General features: G+C 36.5%; 1 protein-coding gene across 1 annotated transcript; it reads left to right on the forward strand.

Moving 5' to 3' along the window:
• Positions 1–245: 245 nt before the first annotated feature.
• Positions 246–2,316, forward strand: LOC489315 (olfactory receptor 8B12). Its single transcript, XM_038535490.1, is given in 2 exon segments — positions 246–261; positions 264–2,316. Coding segments are annotated over 2 exon segments (933 nt in total). The 3' UTR covers positions 1,181–2,316.
• Positions 2,317–11,876: the final 9,560 nt, after the last annotated feature.

Genomic DNA, 11,876 nt, shown 5'->3' on the forward strand with positions numbered 1-11,876 from the left:
TTCTATTGTCACTCAGCAGCATCGGGACTTGTGCAAGTCCCTCAGGTTCAGTGTCCTCCTCTGTGACCTGGGGATAATCATAATGCCACATGGCACTTAGGACAGTGTCCATCCCATAGTTAGTACTCAGTGAACCTTCCCATCTGTGTCTTCTCCACGTCCCCCCCCTGCACTTGCATGGCGTGTAGCCTCTTTCTGTCTCAGTGACTTGTTTCTTTCTCCCTTACAGACCCTCCTAGAGGACAATGGCTGCAGATAACGCCTCTCTGTGACAGAGTTTATCCTGGCAGGCTTAACAGATGAGCCGGAACTCCAGATGCCCCTCTTCTTCCTGTTCCTAGGTTTTTATGTGGTCACCGTGGTGGGGAACCTGGGCCTCATAACCCTGATTGGGCTGAATTCTCACCTTCATATTCCCATGTACTTCTTCCTCCTCAACTTGTCCTTCATAGATTTTAGTTTCTCTACTGCCATCATCCCCAAAATGCTAATGAGTTTTGTCTCCAAGAAAAACATCATTTCCTATGTGGGGTGTATGACTCAGCTCTTTTTCTTTTGTTTTTTTGTCTTTTCTGAATCCTATATCTTGTCAGCAATGGCATATGACCGCTATGTCGCCATCTGTAAACCACTGCTGTACATGGTCACCATGTCTCCTCAGGTGTGTTTACTCCTTTTGTTGGGTGTTTATGGGATGGGGGTGTTTGGGGCTGTGGCCCATACAGGAAATATATTATTTCTGACCTTTTGTGCTGACAACCTTGTCAATCACTATATGTGTGATATCATTCCCCTCCTTGAGCTCTCCTGCAACAGCTCTTACATAAATTTGCTGGTGGTCTTCATTGTTGTGACCATTGGCATTGGGGTGCCTATTGCTGCCATTTTCATCTCTTATGGTTTCATTATTTCCAACATTTTCCATATTAGCTCCACTGAAGGAAGGTCCAAAGCCTTTAGTACCTGCAGCTCTCACATAATTGCTGTTTCTCTCTTCTTTGGATCAGGAGCTTTTATGTACCTCAAACCACCTTCTATTTTACCCCTTGACCAGGGGAAAATGTCTTCCTTGTTCTACACCATTCTTGTGCCAATGTTCAACCCATTAATCTATAGTCTAAGGAATAAGGATGTCGAATTTGCCCTGAGGAAAACCTTGGGCAGAATAACCTTCTCTTGAAAAAAATATTAGACATTGAGATAAGAGATCCAAGGATTTTTGTATGTGTTTTTATAATTATTACTTATTGTTATTATTACTTTTCAATGAGGAATCTAAGCTCCAGTGTTTTCTTTTTATGCTATATGGCAGAGGAAATTTTAACTTTCTTAAATGGATTTGTTCTCCCTTACTCAAATCCTCCAATTCTTCCTTCTTTATTTTATGAAAAATAATTGCTACAATTACAGAATATTCAACATTGAATGGGGGCTTAGGGATCATTTGATCTAGTGCCCTTATTTTTTTTAAAAGATTTTATTTATTTATTCATGAGAGACACAGAGAGATACAGAGACATAGGCAGAGGGAGAAGTAGGTTCCCTGCCAGGAGCCCGATGTGGGACTCCATCTAAGGACCCCAGGATCACAACTTGAGCCAAAGGCAGATGCTCAAACATTGAGCCATCCAGGTGCCGTGATTTAGTGCTTTTATATCATACATCACACTTTGCAGAGTCAGAAGCATTTGTATGTTGCCCAAGTACATAAAACTACCCGGTGCCAGAGCTTAGACTGAAATCCTAGCTTGAATCCCAATCCAGTTTGTTTTCCCCTATGCCATGTTTTCTTGCCTCATCTCTTTCTTGAAACATTTCATTTCACATGTTGGTTGACCTAGCACATTTAAATTATGAATATATTCACAGTAATTTCATGCTACTTTTCACAGGTTAATTTTAATATATCACATTTTGCAAGAGAGTAGGAGGTGAAAAATTTTGTTGAGTTGGTCTTGGCAAAATGACAAGATCAGTGTTTGATGAATTTTGTAGTATGTAAGTGAAAATTATGTTAGATTTCAGAGAGGCAAGTTTAATGTCCACTGACTTGGTGGGTGGAGCCCTATGGACATAGGTGAATTCGAACTTCCAGAGGAGGGAAACTTAATTTTATGGGGTGTGGTAGAGGTGTCATATATTTTTTCAAGACTAACACAGAAAGAATTTGGAGTCTTATTTCAAGAGTTACCTTGCATATGGTCTATAATAATTGGGAGCTGCACTATCCAATATGGCAGTCACTAGCTGTGTATGGCATTGAGCATTGAGACTGAGAGTATGCAATATAATTGTAAAATACTATGTCTTTGAAGGATTAATAGGAAAAATAATGTAAAATATCTCATTGATAATTTTTCACATTGACTACACGTAGAAATGACATTTCGGATATATTACATTAAATAAAATGTATTATTAAAATAATTTATCTGTTTTGTTTTTTTAATGTGTCTACTAGAAGGTTGAGAATTACATATGTGGCTTGCATTATATTTTTATCAAATGACACTGGTGTGGAGGATGTAACAGAGCAACAAGTAGTTGCTTATTAGGAGAGGAAAAGTGCTACTGAATTTTCAGGCATCGCAGATAGCAATAATGGGGGACATGGGGAAGGGATGGTAATCTCAGGATAAGTTCATAAATTATTATGTAATGGGAAATATAACATTATATAAAAATCATTTTGGATATATACTTAGATGTGGATTTGCTGGATAGTAGAGTATGCATATGTGTAGCTTTTATAAATACTGTCAAAGTGTTTTCAAAAATATTTGAGTCAGTTTGCACAGCTATCAACAACGTTCAAGAGTTCCATTTGCTCCACATCCTTGTTGACACTTAGTAGTTAGTTGTATTTTATACATTCTGGTGTATGTAAGCAAAATGTCTTTTGTTTTCATTTTTATTTTACTGATGTTGAGCATCCTTTAATGAATGTTTGGATATCTTCTTCCGTGAAGTAATTATTCAAGTCTTTGACCACTTGAAAAAATAGGGTTGTTAGCTGATTTCCTATTGATTTGAAGGAATTAAAAATTCTTTTTTTTGGAAGGAATTAAAAATTCTACATGTTAAGTACATATATGTGTAAGTGTACATATACGTATATATTATGTATATGTATGTGTAATATATATCAGTAGCATATACATATATAATGCATACACACATCTTTATCTTAAGCTCTCTCCATATATATATCTTCTCCCAAACTATGTCTTGCTTATTATAATGATAATCTCTTGATATCAGATGTTCTTAATTTTGATGAAGTTTGATTCATCAGTTTTGCCTTTTATGGTTAGTGCTATGTCCTGTTAAAGAGGTCTTTTACTGTTCTTCTTGAGGTCAGAAGAAGAAAAATGTGAAAGGGTATGAGTGAGAAAGAAAACATAACAAAACCATGGCAGCTTGGGCTCTGTCAACATTTTGGGTCTCCTGATCTTCTGGATGCACCTCTTCCTCCATTTGGTTGATGCTTTGTAGGGACAGAGCACTTGAAGCCTGAAGATGCCAGGATTATAAGTATTTTCAATTCAACAGATATATATATATATTTTCATGTTTTATTTTTTTGTATATTTTTTTATTGGAGTTTGATTTGCCAACATATAGCATAACACACAGTGCTCATCCCGTCAAGTGCCCCCCTCAGTGCCCGTCACCCAGTCACCCCATCCCCCCACCCACCTCTCCTTCCACTACCCCTTGTTTGTTTCCCAGAGTTAGAAGTCTCTCATGTTTTGTCACCCTCTCTGATTTTTCCCACTCACTTTCTCTCCTTTCCCTTATGATCCCTTTAACTATTTTTCATATTCCCCATATGAGTGAAACTATATAATGATTGTCCTTCTCCAATTGACTTACTTCACTCAGCATAATACCCTCCAGTTCTATCCACGTCGAAGCAAATGGTGGGTATTCGTCGTTTCTAATGGCTGAGGAATATTCCATTGTATACATAGACCACATCTTTTTTATCCATTCATCTTTTGATGGACACCGAGGCTCCTTCTCCAGTTTGGCTATTGTGGACATTGCTGCTGTGAACATTGGGGTGCAGGTGTCTTGGCTTTTCACTGCATCTGTATCTTTGGGGTAAATCCCCAGCAGTGCAATTGCTGGGTCATAGGGCAGCTCTATTTTTAACTCTTTGAGGAACCTCCACACAGTTTTCCAGAGTGGCTGCACCAGTTCACATTCCCACCAACAGTGTAAGAGGGTTCCCCTTTCTCCACATCCTCTCCAACATTTCTTGTTTCTTGTGTTGTTAATTTTCCCCATTCTCACTGGTATGAGGTGGGATCTCATTGTGGTCTTGATTTGTATTTCCCTGATGGCAAGTGATGCGGAACATTTTCTCATGTGCTTGTTGGCCATGTCTATGTCTTCTTTGGTAAAATTTCTGTTCATGTCTTCTGCCCATTTCATGATTGGATTGTTTGTTTCTTTGCTGTGGAGTTTAATAAGTTCTTTATAGATCTTGGATACTAGCCCTTTATCTGATATGTCATTTGCAAATATCTTCTCCCATTCTGTAGGTTGTCTTTTAGTTTTGTTGACTGTTTCTTTTGCTGTGCAGAAGCTTTTTATCTTGATTAAGTCCCAAAGTTCATTTTTGCTTTTGTTTCCCTTCCCTTCATAGATGTATCTTGCAAGAAGTTGCTGTGGCCAAGTTCAAAAAGGGTGTTGCCTATGTTCTTCTCCAGGATTTGATGGATTCTTGTCTCACATTTAGATCTTTCATCCATTTTGAGTTTATCTTTGTGTATGGTGTAAAAGAATGGTCTAGTTTCATTCTTATGCATGTATTTTCATGTTTTAAAAAGTTTAAGAAGATATAATTGGCATATAATTAGTTGCAATGCTTAAAGTGTTAATTTTGATAAAGTTTGACACGTATATATTCATGAAGCCACTACCACAATCTTGTCCCTCCTTCCTGTCTTCTTCCATTCCCTTACTGCTTTTGAGGCAGCCACTAATTTGCTTTTTGACACTCTTGTTTTCATTCTCAAGATTTTTATATAAATGCAATGGTACAGTATGTACTCATTTTTTGTCTAGTATCTATTACTCAGTATAAGTGTTTTGAGATTCTTTTTTTGTATATTTTTTAATTGGAGTTCGATTTGCCAACATATAGCATGACACCCAGTGCTCATCCTGTCAAGTGCCCCCCCGTGCCCGTCACCCAGTCACCCCATCCCCCCACCCACCTCCCCTTCCACTACCCCTTGTTTGTTTCCCAGAGTTAGGAGTCTCTCATGTTCTATCACCCTCTCTGATTTTTCCCACTCATTTTCTCTCCTTTCCCTTTCACTATTTTTCATATTTCTCATATGGGTGAAACCATATGATGATTGTCCTTCTCCAATTGACTTACTTCACTCAGCCTAATACCCTTCTACAAACTCTTCTACAGTTTGGCTATTGTGGACATTGCTGCTATAAACATCAGGGTGCAGGTGTCTTGGCTTTTCGCTGCATCAGTATCTTTGGGGTAAATCCCCAGCAGTGCAATTGCTGGGTCATAGGGTAGCTCTATTTTTAACTCTTTGAGGAACCTCCACACAGTTTTGAGGTTCTTCCATATTGTTACATTTATGATAATTAATTACTATTTATTGTTGAGTAGTATTCTGTCATATGGATATATTACCATATGTTTGTCCATTCACCTGTTGATGGGCCTTTTGATTGTCAGTTTAGGGCTACTGCAAGAAAATATATTATATACATGCATGTAGAAGTCATTGTATGGACATATCCTTTCATTTCTCTTGGGTAATACATAGAAGTGGAATGGTGAAGTCACATGATAGATGTATGTTCAACTTTTTAAGAAATTTTTCCAAAGTGGTTGAACCATTTTACACTCTCACCAGTAATATTTGAGATTTTCAGTTCTCCACATCCTCACTAACACTTGGCATGGCCCATTTTTTAACTGAAGACATTTAAATAGATGTATAGTGGTATCTCATTCTGGTTTTAATCTGCATTTCCCTAATAACTAATGATGCTGAGTATCTTTTCATGTGATCATTTGTCATCCATATATCTTTTTTTGTGAAATATTTATCCAACTTATTTGCCTATTTTCAAGTAGGTCAGCCACATGTGGAAGAATGAAACTGGACCACTTTCTTACACCATACACAAAAATAAATTCAAAATGGATGAAAGATCTAAATGTGAGATAGGAATCCATCAAAATCCTAGAGAAGAACACAGGCAGCAACTTCTTTGACTGTGGCTGCAGCAACCTCTTGCTAGATACATCTCCAGAGGCAAGGGAAGCAAAAGCATAAATGAACCATTGGGACTTCATCAGGATATAAAGCTTTTGCACAGCAAAGAAAACAATCAACAAAACTAAAAGGCAACCTACAGAATGAGAGAAGATATTTGCAAATAACATATCAGTTAAGGGACTAGTATCCAAGATATAAAGAACTTACCAAACCCAACACCCAAAAAACCAGTCAAGAAATGGGAAGAAGACATGAACAGAGATTTCTCCAAAGAAGACATACAAATGGCCAACAGGCACATGAAAAAATGCTCAACATCACTTGGCATTAGGGAAATAGAAATCAAAACCACAATGAGATATCACCTCACACTGGTCAGAATGGCTAAAATTAACAAGTCAGGAAACAACAGATGTTGGTAAGGATGTGGAGAAAGGGGAACCCTCTTGCATGGTTGATGAGAATGCAAGCTGGTGCAGCCACTCAGGAAAACAGTATGGAGGTTCCTTAAAAAGTTAAAAATAGAACTACCCTATGACCTGGCAGTTGCCCTACTAGGTATTTTTTCAAAAGATACAAACATAGTGATTCAAAGGAGCACATACACCCCAATGGTTTTGGCAGCTATGCCCACAACAGCCATATGTCAAGAGCCCAGATGTCCATCAACAGCTGAATGGATAAAGAAGATGTGGTATCTGTATAGAATGGAATATTACTCAGCCATCAGAAAGGATGAATACTTTCCATTTACATCAACATGGGTGGAACTAGAGGGTATTATATTGAGTGAAATAAGTCAGAGAATGACAAATAATATTTCACTCACTTGTGGAGTTTAAGAAACAAAACAGATGAACAAAGGGGAAGGAAAGAAAAACAAAGTAAGATAAAAACAGAGAGGGAGGCAACATAATCCTTAATCTTAGGAAACAAACTGAGGGTTGCTGGAGGGGAAGTGGGTGAGGGAATGGGGTATTTGGGTGATGTGCATTAAGGAGGGCATTTCATGTAATGAGTATTGGGCGTTATATGCAACTGATGAATCACTAAATTCCACCCCTGAAACAAGTAATGAACTGTATTTTAACTAAATTGAATTTAAATTAAAATTTTTTAAAAAATAGGTTATTTCTTATTCATGAGATCTCAAGGGTCTTTATATATTCTGAATTCACATCCTGTACTGAATATGAGCTTCTCAAATAGTTCATGGCTTATCTTTTCATTGTATTAACAGAAGATCTTAATTTTCAGAAGTCCAGCTCATCACTTTTTTTCTTTTATGAACTATAGCTTTGTTGTTGTATCCAAGAACGTGTTTAAAAAAAGATCACAAGGATTTTCTCTTATATTTTGGAAGTTTTATAGGTTTTTACATTTGGGTGTATAATCCATATTGAATTTATTTTGTATACAGTTGAGGTATGGATCAAAGTGGCTATTTGGTGTGTGTGTGTGTTGGCACATAGATGTCCAGTGATTGTTTTTTTTAACCTTGGTTAAAAATCAATTGTTTCTGTTCTTTATATTCTCTTCCTTTTGTTTACTTGTCTATTTTGATGCCAACACTACAGAGTTTTGATTACTGTAACTTTTTAAAAAAGATTATTTATTTATTCATGAGAGACACACAGAGGCAGAGATATAGGCAAAGGGAGAAGCAGGCTCCCTGTGGGGAATCCTATGTGGGACTCGATCCCAGGACCCTGGGATCACACCCTGAGCCAAAGGCAGGCGCTCAACCACTGAGTCACCCAGGTGTCCCAGGTTCTTTGAGTTTCTATATGAATTTTAAGATTATTTTATAAATTCCTACAAAGTAATCTGCTGAGATTTTGATTGGGTTTATATTGAATATGTGAATCTTTTTTTTTTTTTTTTTGAATATGTGAATCTTTTTGGGAGAATTAACATTTATTTTCCCCGCAGCAATAAATGGGAGTGCTTAGTTTATTTTGTCTCTCCTACAGAATATATTCTCAAAAATCTCAATTTTTCCAACCTAGAAACAGTTTTAAAGTATAATAATGATGAGCATTTCTGTAATAATGGTAAACACTAGTGATATTTTTGGCTGCTGGTATTATATCGCACCTTTTCCTCAATTTTATGCTGCATTTTGATCTTCTCAATTTTAAGAGGATTACACATTAGGCATATTAGCTTTTCATTTGAGGTATAAGTCACACACATTTTTTCTCATTTTGTGATTTGGCTTTTGACTTTCCTTATGATATAAAATTTAAAAATTAATTTCTATTGTTTCTGGTATTTTAGTCTTAGAAATGTTGTCTGTTCTCTAAGGTTATAAAGAAATTCAGTGTTTTTTTTCAAAATGTTTGTATGATTTCATTTTTTTACACTTGGATGTCTGATCTTTTTACAAATTGTACCAGTATATGGTGTGAGGAATGGGTCCAAATTTATCTTTTTCCATATGGCTATCCAGTTGTTCTATCACCATTTATAAAAAAAAGTCCATCTTTTCCCTGCTGATTTGAGTTGCTGCCTTTATTACACACTAAGTTTCATAGCCACTTGAGCTATTTCTGTGTTTTCTGTTCTGTTCTATTTGTCTGCCAGTCTATTCATAAGCCAATACCACACTGCTTTAATTATAGGAGCTTCATAATGTTTTCATATCTTGAAGATAACTTCCCACATATTGTTATTCTTTTTTTAGGGTTTTCCTGGCTATTCATTTTTAACCATAATGTTTATAACTAATCTACCTAGCTTCCAAAAAAAAAAAAAAAAAAAAAAACAACCAAAAATAAATCTCACGGCATGTCTGGTGATTACATTTTAAACTTCTTATAAGCAAACTTAGGGAGAATTGACATCTTTGAATCTTGAGACTTCCATCATGAAGTATGGCATATCTTCTTAGTTTAGTATCTTTTGGGAGTGTTTCATAATTTGCCTCTTCTCCTTTTTGCATATTTCTTATTAGATTTATGGTTGGGAATTTTATCATATTTTATTTTTGCTACTGTAATGAGGGTTCTATCTTTCATATATCGTCTTATTATTATTCGCATATATGAATTCTACTGAATTCTATGTTAATTTTACATTTTGTAATATAATTCTTATTTTTTAGAGGCATTTTCTCATGGATTCTTTCAGGTTTTGAAAAATGCAATGAAATCTCTATAAATAAAGATAATTTTACCTGTTTTCTTCTGATTATTATGCCTCTTATCCTTTTCCCATTTATAACTGCATTTTCTAATACCTTTAATACAATGTTAAGTAATAGTGAAGACTGTAGGCATTTCAACTTTACTTCTATTCTAATTAGTAATGCCTCTAGAATTTTCTAATTAAATTGCTGGTGTTTTACACATTTACTTTACATATTTAATCATCTTGAAGAAGCATTCATCATGAGACACATTTAGGGGCTCTCAGAAGAGCATGCAACTCTTGATCTCAAGGTTGTTGAGTTCAAACTCCACATTGGGTGTAAAGCTTACTGTATAAAAAGAAAGTATCAATCATTCCTTGATTCAAATAAGTATTTTAAGATATTTTATTTATTTATTTTAGGGAGAGAAAGAGAGAATGAGCAGAAGGAGGAGCAGAGGGGGAGGAAGAATGAGGGGAAAAGAATCTTTTTTTTTATAAATTTATTTTTTATTGGTGTTCAATTTGCCAGCATATAGAATAACACCCAGTGCTCATCCCATCAAGTGCCCCCCTCAGTGCTTGTCACCCAGTTACCTCATCCCCCCGCCCACCTCCCTTTCTACCACCCCTAGTTCGTTTCCCAGAGTTAGGAGTCTCTCATGTTCTGTCTCCCTTTCTGATATTAGGGGAAAAGAATCTTAAGCAGACTCCATGCTGAGTGTGGAGCCTGATGCAGGGCTGGATCTCAGACTCTAAGATCATGACCTGAGCCAAACTAAGAGTCTGAGGCTCAACTGACAAGCCATCCAAACACCCATATTCAAATAAGTATTTTAAAAAGCATGAATGGATATTGAATTTTGTCATCCTTTTTTCATCTTTGGGATTTCATTTCCTCAAAATTTCATCTTAGATCTTTAATCTCTCTACCTCTACAAACTATTCTACTTCTTTTTATTTTAGTTTTTTTTTTTTTTTTTTTTAAGTAAGCTCCATGCCTAGCGTGGCCCAACGTGGGGCTTGAACTCATAATCCTGAGATCAAGACTTGAGCTGAGGTCAAGAGTATGACACTTAGGGGCATCTGGGTGGCTCAGTGGTTGAGCGTCTGCTTTTGGCTCAGGTCATAATCCTGGGGGCCTGGAATTGAGTCCCGCATCAGGCTCCCCACAGGGAGGAGGAAGGAGGAGGAAGGAGCGGGAGCCTGCTCCTCCCTCTGCCTATGTCTCTGCCTCTCTCTGTGTCTCTCATGAATAAATAAATAAAATCTTAAAAAAAAAAAAAGTCTGACACTTAATGGATTGAGCCATTCAGGCATCCCCAGACTCCTGCTTCTAAGCATAGCCAAGTCTGCTTAAAATTTATTTAAAAATTTCCTTTGATCTTCCTGTTCTCTTCCCTCTTTTCTGTCCACAATTAGGAAGAGTAACCAGTGCTTTTTCTCAACATTCACAGTCTCAATGCTAATTTTTGGTATGTTGTATATGTAATTTCTTGCCCATGTCTCTTTCTCTCTTTTTAAAAAAATATTTTATTTTTTTATTCATGAGAGACAGAAAGAGAGAGGTAGAGACATCTGTAGGGAGCCAGATGCCAGACTCAATCTCAGAGCCCAGGGATTTATTTGAAAATAAATAAATTTTCTGAGCTGAAGGCAAAGGCTCAACCACTGAGCCACCTAGGCATCCCTCACGTGTCTCTTTGTACCCCAGTGTCAGAGTGTTCTGTTCAGATACATTTGTATTGCAAAATCTGACTTTTCCATGTCAATGAGGACTTGATGTATGATTTTCAGGGCATCCTTGAACCTAGGTTCAGCTGCTGTTTATGTGCCTTGATTATTGTCCTGAAATTTAAGCATGAGACTACCAGGAAGAAGGAGTCACTCTGTCTGACTTGAATTTGAAAGTGTTATGTCCACTCCAATTTTTCAATGGGTAGAAAGTTTTAGTTATGCAAGATGAATAACTTAGAGATCTATTTAGAGATCTATTGTACAACATAGCATCTCTAGTTAACTATACTGTATTGTACATTTACAGACTTGTAATGAGGATAGATCTCATGTTAAGAGACCTTACCACACACACATATACACACACATACACATGCACACACACACACTGAACAACTAACAGACAGAAACAAGGAGCATAACATAATAAACCCTACTGTATTCCATGCCATTTTTATGAGAAAATATACAACATTTTTTAAGAAAGTAAATTGTAGAAAAAATTGCACCATCATTTAATTAACACCATGTTTTAGAGGAAACTTTTTACAGCAACGGGTATAATTGAGTTTCTATATTCTTTTTCAAATGCACAAATTATGGAATTATGGAATAATTATTGAATAAAAGTATGAATCATTCATATAGTGAACTTCTGCCTTAGCCAAAATAATAGAGAACATGTACTCTGATTCTTGGCCTCCAAAAGTGAGGTATCTTTAGAAAAATGTCACCATGGTT

Source organism: Canis lupus, chromosome 5 (genome assembly GCF_011100685.1).
Source record: "Canis lupus familiaris isolate Mischka breed German Shepherd chromosome 5, alternate assembly UU_Cfam_GSD_1.0, whole genome shotgun sequence".
Taxonomy (NCBI): domain Eukaryota; kingdom Metazoa; phylum Chordata; class Mammalia; order Carnivora; family Canidae; genus Canis; species Canis lupus.